The sequence below is a fragment of the Pelophylax lessonae genome (genome assembly GCF_965119305.1).
Source record: "Pelophylax lessonae genome assembly, chromosome: 8".
NCBI lineage: Eukaryota > Metazoa > Chordata > Amphibia > Anura > Ranidae > Pelophylax > Pelophylax lessonae.
Window position 1 is genome coordinate 262,597,795 of NC_138775.1, and position 23,499 is coordinate 262,621,293.

At 42.4% G+C, this 23,499-nt stretch overlaps 1 protein-coding gene across 1 annotated transcript in view; it reads right to left on the reverse strand.

Annotated features, from left to right (window-relative positions):
- AK5 (adenylate kinase 5) overlaps window positions 1–23,499 on the reverse strand; it is a 374,733-nt gene that overhangs the window by 113,237 nt on the left and 237,997 nt on the right. Inside the window, exon 7 of the mRNA XM_082266224.1 lies at window positions 11,108–11,198. Coding sequence (XP_082122350.1) covers window positions 11,108–11,198 — 91 coding nt within the window. The remainder of the gene's footprint in view (window positions 1–11,107; window positions 11,199–23,499) is intronic.

Genomic DNA, 23,499 nt, shown 5'->3' on the forward strand with positions numbered 1-23,499 from the left:
GTAAGGCTTATTAACATTTATCAGGTGCCTGCAAGGTAGACCTGTCTAACCTGCGGCAGAGTGCTGCAAATTTTATTCCAGCATTAATGAGAGTAGTAAAAGGTTATCTCTTTTCTTATAATTATACACTGCAATAACACACAAACACTGGAGGATGTGCCATGCTGAATATATTTACATGAAAATTATACACTGCATAATCAACCATATCACACTAGGTAGAAGTAATCTACCTGAAGACAGGATAGGAAGGGAGGAAAGAGAAAAAAATAAGGCATAGAGAGATAGAGAGAAAGGAAAAAAAAAGTGATAGAGAGAGGTGTGGGGGGGGGGGGGGTGAAGAGAAAGTACAAGGGAGAAAGAAAAGAGAGAGAGAGGGACAGAGGGATAAAAAAAGGGGATGGGGGAAGAAAACAATAGAAAGAGAAAAAGAGAGGGGAGAGGGAGAAAGAAAGAAATAAAGGTGTGTGTGTGTGTGTGGGGGGGGGGGGGGGTAGATATAAAGAGAAAGGGAGGGGGAGGGGGAGTAGGAAAGAAAGGAAGGATGGAGTGGGAGAATGGAAAAAGAATAAGGCAAAGGGAGATAGGAAGAAAGGGAAAATAATGAAGACAAAATAGTAATAGAGAGAGACAGATAGAGGTAGAGCAAAAAAGTAAGAGGGAGGGAGAAAGAAAGGAGAGAGAGAGAGAAACAGAGAGAAACAGAGAGAGAGAGAGAAACAGAGAGAGAGAGACAGAGGGGGGGAGAGAGATTAACCACTTGCCATCTGCTCACTCGAGCACTACTGCGGCAAAGTGGTTCGTTATCGTCTGGCGACGTAGACCTACGTCGACAGACACTCCCTTTTATCGGCGGCGCGCGCGCCGCCCGGAGGCTAGCTCCCGCTGTATTCAGTCACAGCGGGAGTCGGGCCAGGGGAGGAGCAGTGGGGAATCGAGTGTGGAGATCTGCCGCTTGTGTAAACACAAGCGGGCGGATCTCATAAGTGACAGACAGGGTCAGATTGCAGGGTTTAGCGTAGCTGAACCCTCGATCTGTTCTTGTGTCACACAGTCACCTCCCCCCACACACGTTAGTAAGCACCAGGCATACATTAACCCCTCCCTCTCCAATAAAATTAACCCCTTCCCTGCCAGTGTCATTTTTACAGTAACAGTGCATATATATAGCACTGATTACTGCAGTAATGTCACTGGTACCCCCAAAAGTGTCAAAAATGTCAGTCAAGGGTCCGATCTGTCCCCCACAATGTCGCAGTCCCGCAAAAAAATCGCAGATCGCTGCCATTACTCGTTAAAAAAAAAAAACCCGCCAAAAATGACAGAAATCTTTCCCTTAGTTAGTAAACGCAATAACTTTTGCGCAAACCAATCAAAATACACTTATTGTGATTTTTTTTACCAAACATAGGTAGCAGAAAACAAATTGGGCAAAAATGTAAAAAAATTTAGATTTTTACATTTTTTTGGGGGGGAATTTCATGTAAAAAAATGTGAAAAATATTGTTATTTTTTCAAAATTTACGCTCTTTTTTTGTTTATAGCGCAAAAAGTAAAAATCGCACAGGTGATCAAATACCACCAAAAGAAAGCTCTGTTTGTGGGAAAAAAAAGGACGTAAATTTTGTTTTGGTATGGCGTTGCACGACCGCGCAATTGTCAGTTAAAGTTGCACAGCGCCGAATCGCAAAAAGTGGCCCGGACGTAAGACAGCAAAATGCTCTAGTGGTAAAGTGGTTAACAAGGGGATGGGAAAGTAAAAAAAAAAAAAAAGAGAAAGAGAAAAAGAGAGTGGAGAGGGAGGGAGAAAGAGAAAGAGAGAAGGGGCATATATAAAGAGAAAGGGGGGGGGGTTGATAGAGTGAGGTTAAGAGGGGGAAAGAGAAAGAGAGGGGAGAGAGAAAAGAAGAGGGAGAAGAAGGGAAAAAGAAAGAAGAGGAAGAAAGAAAGAGAGGGAGGGGAGTGAAAGGAAGAGAGGGAAAAAGAGGGGGACAAAGAAAGGGGAGAGAGAGAGGGAGAAAAACAGGGAGGGAGAAAGAAAGGAGAGCGAGAGAACGATAGAAGAAAGAATGAGAGAGAGGGGAGGAGGAGAGAGAGAGAGTGAGAATGATAGAAAGAAGAGACAGGGGTGAGGGAAGCAGGAGGAAGAAATGGAGAGAGGTGCAGAGTGATGAAAAGAGAGAGAAAAAGAGGGGGAGAGGGAGGGAGAGACAGATGGGGAGGGAAGGAGGTAGAGGGAAAAAGAAAAAGGAAGAAAGGGGAGCAAGTGGGAGAAAGAAGGAGAAACAACAAGGAGAGGGGAAAAGAGAGCAACGAGGAGAGAGAGTGTGGAGAGAGAGGTAGAGGGAAAGGGAGAGAGACAGAGTGGGATACAGAGCAAGAGATTGTCAGATGGAGAAGTACATTTCTATTGGAATTACTATTGATCTTTCAGATGTTTCTAGATTTCCTATTCTCCTTCAATTTATCATCAGATGCTAAAACCACAAAATAGTTCACAGAAATATTCATAGAAAAAAAAAAGTAATTTCCATGTTTTTTTTTTTTCTATTTTAATTTCCAATCAATAGTGAAGTGATACGTGTTATCACTTTAACCATGATTATTTAATAAATCAGTGCTGAAGCGGTCAGGCTGTACATTAACATTGCACTCTGAAGGGATCCCGCAGTTAATCTCCTGTATTTTCACTGTTATTTGAATATGGATCTTTGCTTTTGGAATCCTCACAGTACTTCTATCCAATGTGAGTTCTACGTATTTCTCTCTCTCCCTATCAGTTCCACTGAGATAAACACTCTATTAAGAATTTATTTAAAATAATGTATTAAAATCTCTGCCTTTCACTGCATCCTGTGCCTTCTCATCTAGCGAGTCTTAGTTGACACACCAAATTAAGTCTCACACAATGTTATATACCTGAGAGGTCATAAGCAGTACATCCGTTATTGATCTCTTATTGACTGATCGTAGTAGATATAAAGACTCTGCCTAATATAACTGCAGATCTATAAAAAGAACAGACCACAATCGATGCACAAGGTCACCAGTGGTCAGGATCATAGTCTATTGAAAGCTTTTGGTTGTCAACTGTAGAAGCCAATCGTTCAATTCACCAAACAGAAAGTAGCTGAAGGTCTTCCTGTAGGAATTGTAATGCAGTAGCGTCACATAACATTATAAATGTTCTAGTAATATTCTTTAAAAAAAATATGTATATATAATACAAATATAACTGCCATTGAAAATAAATAGCACCACAACACTTGAACATTTGAATGGTACGTTGCATTAATTGGCAGGTGTGAATGGGCCTTTAGAGGTGCTTGGTTTGTTAAAGCCTAATTGAAGCATGTTGTAAAACGAATGAGCTAAATGGAGGATGCAACAAAACTCACATTCTTAACCCTTTCATTTCCAGAAGTCATTGACTCATAAAAAAATGCTTTCTCTCTCTCTCGCTGTGTATATACACTATATTACCAAAAGTATTGGGACACCTGCTTTTACACGCACATGAATTTTAATGGCCTCCCAGTCTTAGTCTGTAGGGTTCAATATTGAGTTGGCCCACCCTTTGCAGCTAGAACAGCTTCAACTCTTCTGGGAAAGCTGTCCCCAAGGTTTAGGAGTGTGTCTATGGGAATGTTTGACCATTCTTCCATTCTTGATAGACGAGAAGGCCTGGCCCGCAGTCTCCATTCTAATTCATCCCAAAAATGTTCTATCTGGTTGAGGTCAGGACTCTGTGCAGCCAGTCATGTTCCTCCACCCCAAATTCGCTCATCTGTGTCTTTTATGGACCTTGCTTTGTGCACTGGTCCAAATCATTTGGTGGAGGGGGAATTATGGTGGGGGGTTGTTTTTCAGGGGTTGGGCTTGGCCCCTTAGTTCCAGTGAAGCGAATTCTTAAGGCGTCAGCATGCTAAGACATTTTTGACAATTTCATGCTCCCAACTTTGTGTGAGCAGTTAAGGGGATGGCCCCTTCCTGTTCCAACATGACTGCGCACCAGTGCATAAAGCAAAGTAAAAAAAGACATGGATTAAAAAAAAAAAAAAAAAAAAGACATGGATAAGTCCTGACCTCAACCCGATAGAACACCTTTGGGATTAATTCGAGCGGAGACTGTGAGCCAGGCCTGACCTCACAAATGTGTCTCTGGAAGAATGGTCAAACATTCCCATAGACACACTCCTAAACCTTGTGGACAGCCTTCCCAGAAGAGTTGAAGCTGTTATAGCAAAGTGTGGGCCAACTCAATATTGAACCCTATGGACTAAGACTGGAATGCCATTAAGGTTCATGTGCGTCTAAAGGCAGGCGTCCCAATACTTTTGGTAATATATATATACATATATCTATATATATATCTATATATATATATAATTTCCCATACCCCTGCATGTTGTGTTCAGAACCACACTGATTGGTTTCTAATATTCAGCAGTAGGAATCTTGGCTGTCAGTGACAGTCAGGATTGAGAGCCAGCAGCCGCACAGTGTCGGTTGCTGACTCTCAAAGGGATACATTTATAAATGACTTTTTACAGACTGTGGGTAGAAAGGAGTTACATATCTTACAGCTGTTTGTGATGGATTCTCAGCTCCAGCAGCAGGAATACAACTTCAGACATGGGCTGCAAGATGCAGAGATGATCGCTGCTATCTGTGTGTGAACAGTGGTCTCTCTGCAGTAGTCTAACACAACTCTCCGCCAGAGCTAGAGATCCACAATCAGCAGGGACCATCAGCTAGGCTTAGTGCACAGCCCTAGCTCTTACTTAGCTAAGGGCAAATCAGACCACAATAAAGAGACCTACTGTATGTTTACACACAGATAGCAGCAGTCCTTTCTGAAGCCTGCTGCTCCAGTCTGAAGATTTGATGCTGCCGCTGGAGCAGAAACCAATGACAAATAGCAGTAAATTATGTATGTATGTATGTATGTATGTTCAAATTAGCTTATTAGTTTCACATCGGATTGAACTGGGCTTTATTGTCACACTTTAGTAATTTATTTTAAGGTTTTGGATAGAGTGCAAAAGTGTTAACCACTTAAGCCCCGGAAGATTTTACCCCCTTCCTAACCAGGGGGTTTTTTGCAATTTTTTACTGCGTGACTTTAACGGACAATTGCACGGTCGTGCAAAGCTGTACTTAAACTAATTTCACGTCCTTTTTTTCCCACAAACAGAGCTTTCTTTTGGTGGTATTTGATCACCTGTGCGATTTTTTGATCATGCGCTATAAACAAAAAAAGAGCGTAAATTTTGCAAAAATAACAATATTTTTCACTTTTTTTTATATGAAATTCCCCCCCAAAAAAATGTAAAAATCTAAATTTCTTAACATTTTCGGCCAATTTGTTTTATGCTACATATGTTTGGTAAAAAAAATCGCAAAAAGCGTATTTTGATTGGTTTGCGCAAAAGTTATCGCGTTTACTAACAAAGAGAACGATTTTTGTCATTTTTTGTGTTTTTTTTTTTTTAACGAGTAATGGCGGCGATCTGCGATTTTTTTTGCGGTACTGCGACATTGCGGCGGACAGATCGGACCCTTGAATGACATTTTTGACACTTTTGGGGGTACCAGTGACATTACTGCAGTAATCAGTGCTATACATATGCACTGTTACTGTAAAAATGACACTGGCATGGAAGGGGTTAACTGTATTGGACAGGGAGGGGTTAAGTGTGTCCTAGGGGTGTGATTCTAACTGTAGTGAGACATGGCTACTAGTGTAAAAACAGAGATCAACGGTTCTACATAGTAGAACCGTCTGATCTCCATTTTTACACAGGGGAGAATGACAGGCGGCTTGTTTACATAAGCCGCTCCGCCTTTCTCCCGCTCTACCGACGATCGTAGTGTGACCGGCGGACATCGGGTCCGCCGGTCACACGCCCGCACTCCTCCGTGAACGAGCCTCAGCGGGCGCACGCCTCAGCGGGCGCGCGCTCGCCCGCTATTGGCTCAAAACCCGGTGACAGGCGAGCGACGTAGACCTACGTCACTCTGCCTGGCCGGGGCTGACTGCCGCAGTAAATACACTGTGCGCAGTCGGCAACTGGTTAAAACAGCTTTCAATCTGTGACCCTATTAGAGAGAATCTGTCCTTGCGACACCAAAACAATATTCCCAACCCATCCTACAGTGCATTTATGTATGAGGCCAAAAGGAGGCAATAAAATGACAGTGGTTAGCTTTGTTCTACAGGATTTTTGGACAGAAAGTTAGCTCTGCATTGAAAAATATCCTGAAATTTTCAGATATTTTTTTACAAGCATAACGAATGCATTCTTTCCATTACCTATTTTATGAAAATGATATAATTCTGGTATCATTCTGGTCCTTGAAGGAGTTAACAGAGGATCCTCTTGTATTCTGGTTATCACAGATGCTGTCCCTGGCAACAGCACTAAATGCCATCATAAGCCAAGTACAAAAACATGGATTCCTCTGAGCCGTGTCTCGCTTTGTCCCTCTGATACAGGGAAAGAACAAATGAATAGAAGGCTCACAGCACAAGGCCTTTTGCCTTTCAGAGTTGGATGTCAGAAACTAGAGAATGGTTTTCTTTAACGGAACATGATTGGAAAATGTCACCGAGCAACAATTAGGTGCGACCTTTTACCAAGGGCATGGATTGAATAGATATGGAGCACTCATATTATAAAATGATTTCACTTTCGTGCACTGTCACAATGTGGTTTTGATAGACTTGGGAAAATCTGGGGGGATTTAAGTGACTAGTAAAGCCAAAAATGATCATTTTCAGTGATGCTGACATGCACATCTACATCTAAGCAGACCACACTTTACATGCAATTGCTGGATCAGCATCTCTAAATACACATTTTACATATGTCTCTGGATTGCTTTGTAGCGGACATAGACCTTAAGCAACAGAACTGCCATGGGGTGTACAGAGCTACCACAACTTATTGTTACTGGCAGCCAGTAATAAGCTCTGGTGATTAATTTAGTGTTCAAGACTACCTTCTTGCTTGCTTAACCACTTGCCGACTGCCGTCAGTAGATTAACTGCGGCAGTCAGCCCCTCACAGGCAAAGCGACGTAGGTCTACGTCGCTAGCCTGTGAGGCTCTGGGGAGCGAGCGCGCGCCGCCGAATGGGCGCTCCCGCTCGGTCACGGACCCCCCTGCGTGTGTGCCCGGCGGACCCGATGTCCGCCGGGCACTCACGATCGTCCGTGACACCGGGAGAAAGGCAGGCGGCTAATGTAAACAAAGCCGCCCGCCTGTCATTCTCCCCTGTGTAAAAATGGTGATCATACGGTTCTACTATGTAGGACCGTTGATCACTGTTCTTACACAACTAGCCACAGCCAATCACAGTAAGAATCACGCCCCTAGGGACACACTTAAGCCCTCCCGCTCAAAAAAGTTAACCCCTTCACTGCCAGTGTCATTTTTACAGTAACAGTGTATATGTATAGCACTGATTACTGTAGTAATGTCACTAGTAACCCCAAAAGTTTCAAAAATGTCAGTCAAGGGTCCGATCTGTTCGCTGCAATGTCGCAGTCCCGCAAAAAAAATCGCAGATGGCCGCCATTACTAGTTTAAAAAAAAAACAACAAAAATGACAGAAATCTTTCCCTTAGTTAGTAAACGCAATAACTTTTGCGCAAACCAATCAAAATTGCCAAAAATATGTAGCATAAAACAAATTGGCCTAAAATGTTAAAAAATTTTGATTTTTACATTTTTTTGGGGGAATTTCATATAAAAAAAATGTGAAAAATATTGTTATTTTTGCAAAATTTACGCTCTTTTTTTGTTTATAGCGCATGATCAAAAAAATCGCACAGGTGATCAAATGCCACCAAAAGAAAGCTCTGTTTGTGGGAAAAAAAGGACGTCAAATTCGTTTAGGTACAGCGGCGCACGACCGCGCAATTGTCCGTTAAAGTCACGCAGTGCCGAATCGCAAAATAGGCCCTGGTCAGGAAGGGGGTAAAATCTTCCGGGGCTTAAGTGGTTAAGCAATGCAGCCAGGTTTTTATTGATGCTTTCTCTGCACAGATTGGCAGGTTAGCATACTAAGTAGATGCAGTTCACCCACTCTGGGTCCATAGAGTTGATAGTATGACAGGACCCTGCCCTACTGTTCCCCAAGGAAGCCCAAACAGAATTTAAAGGAGGAGAGCAGCACATGTTCTTAACAAGTCCATTAAAAGTATATTAAACTTGATAATAGATAAGAAAGGCTGTCAGACTGCATTGCCGCTACTTCAACCATTGTTTTTTCTATTGTTGTCCAGTATTATCTCCTACCATTGCCAGAACTCAAACTCTGCAGAGGGGGTTTTGAGCCCCTAAAACGTGTTGGTTTGATGTTCTGATCTATTATCAAGAGTATTAAACTTTTACTGGACTTATTAAAAAATTGGTATTTTCATCCTTTGTACCCTATTTGGACTACCCCAGGGATCATCAGGGACACCATGTATGACAGAGAGCTGCCTCCTAGAGCTGGAGATTAAACCTGATTTTACCTAAGTTTATTTCCGGCACTCTGAATACATCTTCTGTGAAACTACTACAACATTTCAGACAAAAGTAAAAACTTTTTTTATTAGAGCTTGAACCCATCTCAACTTTTTATTGCGGTCTGTGTCACTCCTGCAAATTTGCCCTCAATTTCTGTATGGTACAACCAATGCAACATGGACAGAAAGTAAGGGGATCTCTTTATGGAACCCTAGGTTGCAGTCAAAATCCAGCAGAGCTTTGAAAGGCCCGGTTCACATCTGTGTGGTGCGCTTTAGGTGCATTGCATTTTAGGTGCTTACCATTGAACTCTATATAACATTCATTTTGATGAAAGTGCATCAAAGATGCAGCAAGCAGGATTTTTTTTAATTCACCACACCTAAAGTGCATGTAAAAAGTGCAGTTTGCCTGATATACACTTTAAAGAGACACTGTCACGCTGTGGACCCCTCACCCTTGATTCCTCCTCCAAACTGGAATGACTGGTTACAGGGACAAAGGGAAGTGGTGACATCACTTCTTCAGTCCTGTGACATAACGTGGGCCTATCACTTGTCTACTAGACCCCAAGCACTGTCACAAGAGGGTTACATGCTATACACGTTGTGACTGTAGGATGTCTTGTTACAGTGTGAGGAGGGTGAATGGACAGCTAGGGTTGCATCCGCGATCAGCAGATTGCGGGAGCAATCTTGGTCTACTGCAGACTGTCAGCATATCTGTGACAGAAAACAGTTTTATGATACAACTGTACATATATGTTGACTTTATGGGCACATCATGAGACAGGTGCACAAAAAATATATAAAAATAATCATTTATTAATTCAAATTTAAAACCAATAGCACACATAAATGGTGAAACTGACCAAGTACAAGGTTCAGATCACCAAACATGAATACAGAAGAACATAACTAATGATTGTAAATCATTTACACAGAAGTATAATACATATCAAAAGTTGCGTAGATATGAAAGATACGTCTGTTCAAAGGTCAACGCGTTTCGCTGTAAGCTTCATCAGGACCGTATAAAGACAAAACAGTCGGATATGTCAGCATATCTGTCTGCTCATAACTCATATGGGCAGGCAGTTACACAATGACAGGAAGCATCAATTAACTACCTAGAGTGCTCAACAGTGTCCTGGTAGTTCATTGAGAACTACAAGCCATCAGCCACAAAGGCTGATGGAACTTGTGTTTCTCCCATTCACAGAAATCAGTGGATTTATGATGCAGCCACATTTTTTTTACATTTTGACAGCAGGTGCAGGGAGAGGATCCCTGGCCTGCTGTCACAATGGGGGATCGGAGGGGGGGGGGGGGGGGTTGGGGTTTACAAAAAGTGAACTTATCTTGAAGGTTTGAAAAAAAAAGCATGGGAACTGATTGGTTCTATGCACAGCTGCACCAGATTTTGCACTCTCCAGTTTTAGTAAACAAACCCTATGTCTCTTTAATGGTTTATTGTATATAGTGCCATTATCTCCTGTTTTGTCAGATAATATTGAGAATTGTAGCCTACAGTGTTGGATAGACACCCTGGGTAAAATACACTGCTCAAAAAAATTAAAGGAACACTTTTTAATCAGAATACAGCATCAAGTCAATTAAACTCCTGGGATATTGATCTGGTCCATTAAGTAGTGGAGGGGGTTGTTAATCAGTTTCAGCTGCTTTGGTGGTAATGGAGGGATGCACAGACCTCTACAGGCTAGATAATGGCACCCTGACTGCCATTAAGTATTGGGATGAAATCCTTGGACACATTGTCACACCCTATGCAGGTGCAGTGGGTCCTGGGTTCCTCCTGGTGCACGACAATGCTGGGCCCTATGTGGCGAGAGTATGCAGCCAGTTCCTGGAGAATGAAGGAATTTATACCGATAAATGGCCCCCACGCTCGCCTGACTTAAATCCAATAGAACACCTCTGGGATGATATGTTTCGGTACATCCGAGGCCGCCAGGTTGCACCTGGCAGCTCAGTGATGACCTGGTCCAGATCTGGGAGGAAATACCCCAGGACACCATCTGTCGTCTCATTAATTAGGAGCATGCCCCAATGTTGTCAGGCACAAGCACGTGGGGGCCATACAAACTACTGAGTACCATTTTGAGTTTCTGCAATGAAATTTCAGCAAAATTGACTAGTCTGCTGCATCATTTTTTCACTTTGATTTTTGGGGGGTCTTTGAATTTAGCCCTCTGTAGGTTATAATTTTCATTTCCATCAAACAATGTGGCATCCTTTCGTTCCTAACACATTACCCAGTCCAAACCAGCATGAGAATTCTTCCAATTGAGATCTGATGTGTTTTCAAAGTGTTCCTTTAATTTTTTTAAGCAGTATAAGTAAGGTTCTTCCAGATTCCTTTGAAAGCACTTTGGTTTTATGTTTTGGAGTGGACCAGCTTATGTGGTTTCATGATTTGGACCCATTCTAGCTCCATCCCACCATACAAATCTGCACCGGTCTTGTTTACCATAACAGCAGGTGATCTAAATGAGTTACAATGACAACGCTGGCAATATAACATCTGGGCCAGAGAGATAGATGAACAGACACGATATTCACTCACCTGCCACCGGCTCCATAGCAGGAAATAGCTTACTGTCAACAGCAACACTTATATCATAGAAGACTTCTTCCTCGTCCCTGTCAGCGTCAAACTGGAGAGGAATAGAAAGTGATCTTATTACTCACACATGTATTCACTCATCATATTCTCTGTGGAGTGCTCAGAAGATTGTTCTGTCTAACAAGACAGTTCTACAGCTCTTCCCAGCACCTACACAAAATATAGGCTAGCGAGCGTATTCAACTCGCACAATAACAGTTGCAGAGAAACTGGACTGAGACCCCAGGATTTACTAAGATACTAGAAGCAGGTTTAAAGCTGATCTCTGGGTCAACAGTTAAACAGACAGCCCAATTAAATATTCCATAGTAATGGTTTTGTTTATCAAAGGATTTGTAATTGTCTTAAAGTGGTTGTAAACCCTTCCATGTACCCAGTGAAGTGACTGGCCTCAGGTGATACACAGAGGTCAAACTGATCACTGATCTACTAACAAACATATCAGCCTGGATGTCTCACCACTTCCTCAAACTGAATCTATCTAAAACCGAGCTCATAAAAATTTCCTCCTCCACGTGCCCCTTCCCCGGAATTCTCTGTCAAGATCAATGGAACAACTATCAGTCCTTCCATACATGCCAGGGTGCTAGGGGTAACCCTGGACTCTGCACTGTCCTTTCAGGCTCACATCCAATCCCTGTCCAAATCATGGCGCCTTAACCTCCGCAACATCGCTAGAATACGGCCCTTTTTAACAAATTACACCACCAAGCTTTTAATTCACGCCCTGGTTATCTCTCACCTCGACTATTGCAACTCCCTCCTCATTGGATTACCCTTACATAGATTATACCCCCTTCAATCCATAATGAATGCTGCTGCAAGACTTATCCACCTTACCAACCGTTCAGTGTCCTCCACCCCTCTCTGGCAATCCCTTCACTAGCTTCTACTCACCCAAAGAATAAAATTCAAAGTGCTAACAATAGTTTACAAAGCCATCCACAACTCTGCCCCCAGCTACATCACTAACCTGATCTCAAAATATCAACCAAGCCGCTCTCTTCGGTCCTTCCAAGACCTCCTGCTCTCTAGCTCCCTTGTCACCTCTTCCCATGCTCGCCTCCAGGATTTCTCCAGAGCTTCTCCCATTCTTTGGAACTCTCTACCCCAATCTGTCCGACTGTCCCCTAATCTATCCATCTTTAGACGATCCCTGAAAACCCTTCTTTTTAAAGAAGCCTACTCGGCTACTAACTAATAACACTGTTTCACTTGCTCCATCAGCCCATCCCCCAGAGCTATTGCCTTTTGTATCAATTGACCTTCCCTTTTAGATTGTAAGCTCTAACGAGCAGGGCCCTCTGATTCCTTTTGTTCCAAATTGTAGTGTAACTGTAATGTCTGCCTTCATTTTGTTAAGCGCTGCGCAAACTGTTGGCGCTATATAAATCCTGTATAATAATAATAATAATAATAAAACAAATCTTCCTGCATAAGTTGTACCTGTCTAACTGCAGCCCTCTGTTCTCTACATCTATTCAAAGTGCTGAATTTAAACCTTGTATACGCTGTCAGAAACAAGGGGGCAGACATTGTTACACTCTGCAGAGCTCAGTAAGAAGAGCACTGAGAGCTGATTCGAGGAATGGGACACCCCCCTCCCCCCTTCACATAACACACAGGAACAGAGCTTAGCTGAAGCTCCCTCCCATCACTATTTTTCTCTTGGTGTCAGCAAAACTTGTGATTCATGCTGATAGCAGAGAAATGAAGCAGCAGACAAAAGTGACTTGGGTAGTGCTATTAATTTGAGACAAGTATACACTATAGAGGGATATGCTTTGTTCATATTTAATGTATGAGGTTTACAACCACTTTCAGTCAGTCTTGTTATCCACTCTGACCTGCCAGATAGCACAACTGGGTCAGTGACCGAAGTTTTTTCCACTGCAGTTAGGCGATATTGCTTGGTCACCAACCTGCATACTACCTTGTGATTGGGCAATTAAGGAGATGCAGAACACAATGAGGTTATCATTCTGTTCTTGTTGCATGCTTTATTGAGTGAAAGCAGTTTGCAAGGAAAGAGAGCATTGATTGGCTCAGAGTGTAGCCTTTCCATCTTCCAGTCTGATTATTGTACAGAAAGTCAATCAAGACAGACAAAGGTATACTGTACATGTAGCTGTATTTAAAATACATCATAATTAGATTAGTAAAGGCAAAACATTTTTTCATTTCAGATGAAGTAAAGGATTAACCTTACCTCCCCAACTTTCTGAGATGGGAACGAGGGACACCTATTAGCAAAACTATGTAGGCATGGGACACACCCCCTGCCACGCACCCTTAATGGAGAATTGTACAAAACAAAATGATTACTTAAACCCACAAATTATTTTTTACCACTACAATTCCTTATACTGGCTTTCAAAATTTAGAAATTAGATGAAAGGTTTAATTCTGGGAAACACTTTTAGATAGATATGTAGTGCATTTTTTACACAACTATATAGATCAGACTAAAATAAGGAGGACAAAGGGACTTTGTTCCAAATCAGGGACAGACAGTTGGGAGCTATGTTTTAACCCCTGTCAGTTGGGGAAATTTTCCTTCACTGTCTGTTCGATAGCCAAAACAAAAAGTAAGCGGAATTCCCTCCAAAGTGAGGAAATTCCTGTTTTTCTAGTGCCCCCATTGGAGGATTTCCCTTCTGTTACTATCCTGGGGACAACCCAAAATTTGGGATTTTGGTGATAATGGTGTACATAGCAAATAGAGACGGTGCTTTGCCCTAAGGTGAACACAAACACCAATAAAAACCTAATACTTTAAAACACCCTCCTGTGCTCAAATGTGGTGCTCAATGTCAATTGATCCTCTCTGTTTCTGCTCTGTTCCAAAGTCTTGAATGCCAACTACGCTTTGCTACCCTCTTAATACTGGGGTAATCCCAATACACTGCGCACTGTGAAAACAAAACAAAGGGCGCACCAACCTAGCTAATTATCCTTATATACCATTTATTGATAAAATAAAAGCAAATATACTCACAAACCAATGAACAAACAAGCTCATCAATATAATCCAGAAACAGGTACCCCCAGAACCACTGCACAAACTTCTTATCACGGGAAGAAGCCATGCAAGTCTACAAATGCTAACGCATTTCAAGGGGTAAGCCCCTGTTCTTCAAAGCCCCTTCACTTGTTTTCACAGTGTGCAGCAATAAAAACCAGACAAGTATCCTAATCCCTCTCCACTCAAAAACCAAAAAAAAAAAAAAGTTTGCCTTATAGTTTGTTGTAATACTTTTAATGGCATGTTCTAACTACCAGGTATGCAGTCTTAAAATGAACCTTCCATGAAGATGGAAGGTCTACATTTCTAATGGCCCCCTCTTCTCTTTCCTAAATACAAATAGCTTCAAAATCATTGTATGTCTGTATGGAGGTGGCCATCTTACTAGAGACTGGACTTTACTTCCCAATGTCAGAACCCCCAGCAAGGAGAACAGTCAGCAAAACAACAGTGACATAACCAAATCTCTCTCCAGATCTTCTGAGACTAGCAGTCAGAGGCTGAAGTGCCTTGGATCTCACACTGCAGCTATGAGACTGCAGCTATGGGACTGTAGATAGATGAGTGCCCAGGCACATTCAGATACCAGGAAATCTGCAAAACCTTCCAGAAGATATTGCAAAAAGTTTAAGTAAACTAAACAAAAGCATAATGTACACACTGGGGACCACACTTGTAGAAGAAAAACAGGATTCAAGAATTGGGATTGACAGATCTGCTTTAAAGTGGAGGAAGCCTTTTCAATTTCTTGAAAACAACTAATGTTGTAAATTAATTGTAAATGTGTGAAGGTTTTAAAACAAATCTAATCTCAATCTATAGATTGTAACTATATTTATTTACATGATGGAAGCTATACTTGCTCTTCACACACACAGTCCTGGCCTCCTTCTACACAAGAATTTTGCTTTACTGCCATTTCTCCAACGGCACCAAAGATGGGGCACTCTTCCTTCCACTGATGCCAACAATGGGGCACTATTCCTCCCACTAACACCAATGATGGGGCACTATTCCTCCCAATGATGGGGCACTATTCCTCCCACTAACACCAATGATTGGGTACTATTCCTCCCACTGGCACCAATAATGGGGCACTATTCCTTCCACTAACACTAATGATTGGGTACTATTCCTCCCACTAACACCAATCATGGAGCACTATTCCTCCCACTGACATCAATGATAGGGAACTATTCTTCCCACTGATACCAAAGGTGGGGCACTATTCCTCCCACTAACACAAACGATGGGCCACGGTTCCTCCCACTGGCACCAATAATGGGGCACTATTCATCCCATTAACACTAATGATAGGGCACTATTCCACCCACTGACACAAACGATAGGGAACTATTCCTCCCACTGACAGCAACGAAGGGGCACTATTATTCCCACTGATACCAACGATGGGGCACTATTCCTCCCACCAGTTATGGGGCACTCTCCCTCCTCCTATAGACCACAGATAATTTGTAATTTTTTTTATTCAAAGTAACAGCAAAGCCCCGGGCATTTTCTTCTCCCACTGGTCACAGTCTGGGCTCCCTAAAGTCTAAAGAACAGTAAACTGGCCCTTTTTAGAAGGTTAGAGACCCCTGGTGTATACAGAGGAGCAATTAATTGCTTATAATTGTATCCTCCAACTATAGATCAGATCGAAATCTCCTTCCCAATCAAAGTGTGTATGGTAGCCATAAGTATTTGGAGCTATATCTTTTTAAACTTCCTTGCTACAACTCTGAAGAAATTTTCTATCCAACAGATCAGCATAAAAATATTTTCATAAATGCTTATTACGAGCTGAAGGAAGCAGGGAAAAAAAAGATAATCAGAGAATTCCAGGCCACCCAGCTGCAGACACTGACAAAGAAGCCATGTGTTGCAATGGATTCATGCATAAATGCTGCAATCATGGGCTGTTTCTTCCGAATGTGCTGCAGAAAGTCTGGTCCTTGTGTACAAGGACATGCTGTCTCAGCACCTTCACACGCCGAGTAAAATGCTCTATTATGACAAACTCCACCAGCAAGCGTATAATAGGAAGTGAATATGTTTCTAAATGGCTTTGATTTGTGGAGCGTATATTATTGCTCACTAGAAGTCATGTCTATGGTGAACTGCGCCAGTCGCCTTGCAGATCCAATCCACCCCTTTTATCGGGGGAATACTTGGCTGACAGGTTAAAAGCATTCTATTACTTCTTCTGTCATTACTCTATCAAGTTCAATTGCAGAGAAGCCCAGAAATTCATGAAAGCATGTGTGGCTACAAGCTGTGAATGTGATATCAAAGTCATGAAATGGCACGGTAATTGTAAATTTACAAATCAGTGACTCGGCCATTGGTGGTAATTTACGGAAAGTACTTTTTTTTTTCACTTGGCCAAGTGAACTTGTGTTCAGCTTAAAAACAAAATGGTCTGCAATGGAATTTACAAAGTTGGAATTTTTTTTGCCCATGGCTGAATGTTGATGTGAATGTGGCTTTACCTGGCTAAGAAAAAATTGTACGTTTTTAGTAAATCAACCCCATCATAGAGATTAGAAGCACAATGAGGCACGGTTCTCATGAGCATCCGGGGGGGAGGGCAGCAAAACCAGGTGACATTACTCCGGTTGCCCCTAGCAGTATCTTGCAATGTGTCCACACTGACTTCTCTTCATCGCCCTTCTAAGCCCTGTTCCACTTTACGACCGGAGGATTTTGCTGTCTTCCGTCCAGGCCACTTTTTGCGATTCGGCGCTGTGCGACTTCAACTGACAATTGCGCGGTCGTGCGACGCCGTACCCAAACGAAATTTACGTCCTTTTATTCCCACAAACAGAGCTTTCTTTTGGTGGTATTTGATCACCTGTGCGATTTTTACTTTTTGCGCTATAAACAAAAAAAGAGCGTTTATTTTGAAAAAATAACAATATTTTTAACATTTTTTTATATGAAATTCCCCCCAAAAAAGATGTAAAAACCAATTTTTTAAAAAATTTTTGGCCAATTTGTTTTCTGCTACCTATGTTTGGTAAAAAAAATCGCAATAAGCATATTTTGATTGGTTTGCGCAAAAGTTATTGCGTTTACTAACAAAGGGAAAGATTTCTGTCATTTTTGGTGTTTTTTTTTTTAACGCGTAATGGCGGCGATCTGCGATTTTTTTTGCGGGACTGCGACATTGCGGCGGACAGATCGGACCCTTGACTGACATTTTTGACACTTTTGGGGGTACCAGTGACATTACTGCAATAATCAGTGCTATATATATGCACTGTTACTGTAAAAATGACACTGGCAGGGAAGGGGTTAATTTTATTGGAGAGGGAGGGGTTAATGTATGCCTGGTGCTTACTGACGTGTAGGGGGGGAGGTGACTGAGTGAGTCATGGACAGATCGGATGTCCAGCTATGCTGAACACTCCGATCTGTCACTCCCTGTCACTATGGAGATCCGCCCGCTTGTGTTTACACAGGCGGGCGGATCTCCACACTAGATCCCCGGCGATCGGGGAAGAGCAGAGGCGATCGCCGCTGCTCCTCCCCTGGCCTGACTCCCGCTGTGAATGAAAACAGCGGGAGCGAGCCTCCGGCGGCGCACAAGCGCCGCCCAGAAGGGGGAGTGTCTGACGACGTATTACTACGTCGTCAGACGATAACGAGCCACTCTGCCGCAGTAATATTACTGTGGGCGGAGGGAAAGTGGTTAAAATAACACCATGCATGCACCTCTGTAGTGACTGTCTCCGGAAACTGGGGACGTTTGGTCACCCTACCCTATAACCAATTGCGAGTGTAAGCACCTGCTTATAAATCTCTTTCCCTGCATGTCACATGAAATAGATATCTGAATTGTAATATCTGTCTACAATGTCACAGAGCATGCAGCATGCACATACAGTAAGTAAACCATACTGCTCCAGCCCTATGAAATATGGAGGATTATTTACATATGTCAGCATGAAACATCACTGACACGATGACAGTATCTTTCCCAGCCTTGTGTAACTTTCCTGACTGCCTCTACAATTCTAATTGCACTTTTGTGAGCCCATGTGTTCTGTACATAGTAGATGAACCTGTATGGAATATACATTATTCAAAAGCGATGTCACTCTGCATAAAATATCATCATTTTTCATATAAAGACAGGCGCTGTGGATAATAGCAGCACATCAATAACCAAGTTACATCTTCATATCGATTTAGCACAGTGAAAAAGGCATTTTCTGACACTGATCGCACGCTTAGAGAAATAAGGGTGAAAATTATTAAGAATGGTCCTCTAGAGTAGTGTCATCTTCCCACGTTAACAGGATTAGACTGCAACTGAATATAATCACATCAGAGGTTAACTAGGCATTTAGTGAGTTATCAGCAGCTCTTGAGCAATAATTGGTTTCCTCACTGGTAAAAGTTATATTTACAGCCTTCTAAAAGCGGAGCACCAGAGGATTTAGGGATATTATATTGGGTTAATAACATTTCATAGTAATGTAGACACATAAAGAGGCCATAAATTAGTAACAAAAGCTATGGTAATGTAGACACCTAAAGGAACCATAAATTGGTTTAAAAAAGTACAGCACAATTACTCTTTACTTAAAATTGAACTCCAGCCTTAAGCCTAGTACACACCAGTGGCGGATCCGGGGGGGGGGGTCAATTGCCCCCCCCCCCCGAAAATTTTACCCACTCTGGACCAGGCAGTGATTCAGTGGGTGTCCGAGACTCCGAGCACACGGGTGGGATGTTGGGCGGTATCTGCCGGTTTATTATTCGGCCCGTGTGTATGGCAGCCGGCCTGAAAAAGGTCTGCCGATCAGCATGACAGGGGGCCTCCCCCTGTCAGAACATAATAGTTTAGTGGGGGAGATCGCTGTACTAACATCAGGTAGTTAGTACAGTAGCTCTTCCCGAGCTCGTCAGTTTTTTCAGCATCCTCATGCAATGGCTGAGAGTGCTGACTGGTGTGTTCTGGTGGGGAGGGGGCTCCCCGTCAGAACATAATAGTTTAGTGGGGGAGATCACTGTACTAACATCAGGTAGTTAGTACAGCGGCTCTTCCCGAGCTCTTCAGTTTTTTCAGCATCCTCAGGCAATGGCTGAGAGTGCTGACCGGTGTGTTCTGGTGGGGGGGGCTCCCCGTCAGAACATAATAGTTTAGTGGGGGAGATCACTGTACTAACATCAGGTAGTTAGTACAGCGGCTCTTGCCGAGCTCTTCAGTTTTTTTCAGCATCCTCAGGCAATGGCTGAGAGTGCTGACCGATGTGTTGTGGTGGTGGAGGGCGTCCCCCTGTCAGAATATAATAGCTCAGTGGGGGGGATTGCTGCACTAACATCGGAGCTCTTTAGTTTTTTTTTTGTTCAGCCCCCTGGGTTGAATGAAAAAAAAGAAAACTATAGTGTGTACCAGGCCATACCTTCACTATTGTAAAGTTGTGCAGACTCCTGTCCTCTGTTGAAATAGCTTACTTTAATTTCACTGCACACTGTGAGCTTCTCACACCATACATTGGAAGTTGCAGAAAGTCATAAAAGGATTGCCTTATTTTCTGACCAGAGGATGTCCAGCATCTTGTAGCTCTTTTCTCCCTTGCCCTGACTGTCCCTGGCCAATCCCATTAATCCACTGGATTTCAGTTTTTAATCTCATGTATGCGAAGAATCAACATGTGGGTGTTATCTGGGCCAGTCTGCCTAGGAATGCCCACTACTCCAGACTGACATTCACCCATCAAGGCATTTTGATATTTGCCAACTGCTTGCATCAGGGCTTATAGTTCTTGAGATGTGTATTTAACCACTTTAAGACCGGAAAGGATTTTCCCCTTCCTGACCAGGTCCAATTTTGCTATTCGGCACTGCGTCATTTTAACGGACAATTGCGTGGTCGTGCGACGCTGTATCCAAATAAAATTGATGTCCTTTTTTTCCACAAATAGAGCTTTCTTTTGGTGGTATTTGATCACCTGTGTGATTTTTATTTTTTGCGTTATAAACAAAAAAAGAGCGACAATTTAAAAAAAAAAAAAAAACCAATATTTTTCAGATTCTGCTATATGACATTCTCAAAAAAAATTTAAAAATCAAAATTTTTAACATTTAGGCCAATTTGTTTTCTGCTACATATTTTTGTTAAAAAAAATCGCAATAAGCGTATTTTGATTGGTTTGCGCAAAAGTTATCGCGTCTACTAACTATGGGAAAGATTGATGTAATTTTTATTTATTTTTTTTTTTTACTAGTAATGGCGGCAATCTGCGATTTTTTGCGGGACTGCGACATTGCAACAGACAGATCGGACCCCTGACTGACATTTTTGACACTTTTGGGGAGACCAGTGACATTACTACAATAATCAGTGCTAAAAATATGCATTATGGGTGATCAAGGGGTTAAATGTGAGCTTAGGGGAGTGATTCTAACTGTTGGGGGGGGGGGGCATGGCTTCTGAAATTACCATAGAGACATGTGATCCTACATAGAAGGATCACATGAGCTCTATGATCATTCCAGGGAGAAGAACGGTCAGCTGTGTTTACAACCGCCGACCATTCTTCTCTCTCAGTGGGGAGCCGCCTGCCCGATGCATTGGCTTCCCTGCTGACGAGCGGGGGTAGGAGCGCACCGCCGGTGGCGCGCGCTCGCCCCCTAGCCTCCCGAGAGCGTGATTTGCCTGGGAGCGGCTGCCTGCCGCAGTATATTTGCGGCGGGCGGTCATAAAGCGGTTAAGCAGAGTGCTGTGATGATTTCAGGGAGCTATGTACAGCACACTGCTGGTCCTTCCGACCAGCCATGGCCTGCCTGCATTGAGAAGTACAGAGACTTATGGCCGGAATACACCTTAAGAATATCGGACGAAAATTTCCGTTCAGCGAGCGATCGGCCGATATTCTACTTGTTAATGTCCAGCCATCAATGAGCGATATCGATATTGTGAACGAAAAATACCGTTTGAAAAACCCGAAAAATTCTGTCGTCTCGTTTGCGAAAGAACGATATTCTATACGTTGATGTTGAGGTCGTTCAATTTAACCTCATCACGCATGATGATTGCACTGCAGGTTTCAGGAATAATCCTTCCTAGTGATTGGGAGGATATACCGGTACTGTATTTGAGGTCCTGTAGGCTTCTTCCAGTGGCTAGGAACCTCAGAGTGGCAATAAGTTTCTGCTCAGCAGTGATGGAGTCCCTCATAACTGTGTCTTGTTTCCTGATATGGGGACCAATCACAGATAATACATTTTGGAAACAAGCATCAGACATCCTGAGGTAGTTCCTGTAGTCATCGGGATTGCTCTCCTTTAGCTCTCTAATCAATTCAATATGAGAATATTGATCCAGGTTCTGCAGCCATTTCTTTGTCCAAATTCTTTGCTTTTTTTTTTTGGTGTTTATGGATGGCTAAAACACCAAGTGCACTGATGTAAATTTTCTTATTCTGGGCCTCATCCATATTCTATATCGCCCGTTCGTGAACACGAACACTACCCGACGAACGCACGTGTGTGATATAGAGATATATATGTATATATACACACGGCTATATTAAATTATGTGTTTTAACGTTGGTCCCATGCTCGTTCGTGCTAGCAGTCGTTGGTGCTAGGAGGAAGTGCGTGTCTCTTGGTGCTAGGAGGAAGTGCGTGTCTCTTGGTGCTAGGAGGAAGTGCGTGTCTCTAAAAAGGTCACACGCACATTACATCACTTCCGCTTTAACGTGCAACGTGCGGATTACGTATCTAATCGATTGGTCTGTAACGTTTTTTTTTGGATCGTTGATGTTGGCAACGCTTTCGACCGACGAACGCTGTTTCGATAGTCGGCGGGCACCGGTCGGGCGATATTCGGGCCGTGTATGTTGGCAACGTTTTCGACCGACAAATACTTTTTCAAAAGTCGGTGGTCGAATGATCGGGCGATATTCTAATCGTGTATTCCGGCTATTAGTGATGACATCACTGAGTATAAAATACAATGTGTAATGGAAACAGAAAGGCTTTATTTAAAAAAATAATTAGCATGTTGATGAGAACTGAGGGAGGAACCAGATACAGCAGGATAATAATAAGTAAATTAATATTCAGCTTTAACCCCCAACTAGGGGTGAAATGTTTCAGTATGGAAATAATGTCTGGTGGAACTGTGCATTGCAAGCTATGTTATTGCTACCATAAGATTGACTGGAAAAAAAAGCTTTCATTGAGAGCGAACTGAATGTTGCCTACACATGATCTAAGCACGTATGACAGGTTGTGCTCAACTCAACAATTTAGGAGCTACTTGATCTGCTCCTATGTTTGCTGTCTAGCAAACAAAATTGCCCCAGGGAGTCTGTGCAGATCCAAAAAATCTATTTTGGAACACATTGCGAGCAGTCACACACACAAGATGGCAGATTTGCTATTGCCCATCTCTTGATATACACCAGCAGAGTACCCAAGTGGAAGCACATAGTAGGCTCCCTACAGACCATAGCATGCTTCCACCCCTGGGATAGGAACCAAAGGCTGCTATAACAACAAAATTACCCATGCACATTACCAATGCATGTGCTTGGTATATAGCCCTTTAGCCCCTACTGCACACAGCTTCAGGGTAAATGAAAATTGATTATTTAAGAAAAAAAAAAAAAAAATCTGATTTTTTTTATTTAAATCTGATTTTTTTTTTATTAAATTTATTGCAATAAAATGCTTTTGGATTAAAAATCTATCTAAAGATAGTTTTCTATTTAGGATACATTAATAATGTAGTTTATTCAGCATGAAATGGAGGTTAGTTATGTAGCAAAAGGCTGTATATTCTGCAATATTTACATTTTTGGTAAACTCATTCAATAAATCCAAGCTCTGCAAGCTGAGATAACATGCACTGCATTGATGCATTCACACAATTTCTCCTACCAACCAGCAAGAACGAGTCCTTACATTTAAAGAGCACCTGTCATTTCAGATCCATCATGGCAGTGCCTGTTAGCTGGCATCCACTCAGCTGCTGCCACCACGACCCTCACCTTGTTGTGTTACTGGATCACCAGCCATCCCATTAAAAGGAATGGGACTGTCGGTGAGTCAACAGCAGGTCAGAGGAGGAGCCTATGCGGGACAGAACTGACAGTTGCACGTTAAAAAAAATTAAATCAGGCTTTTTTACTAGCAATTTAAATCATGATTTAAATTGACTTGATTTAAATCAAATCCTTCCTGCACAGCTTGTAGCCTATTTATCCCTGTATTTCTTGAATTATTTACAGTTGCTCAGCATCCACTAATGCTAACCCCTGGCTCCTCAACAGCACCTACTAACAGC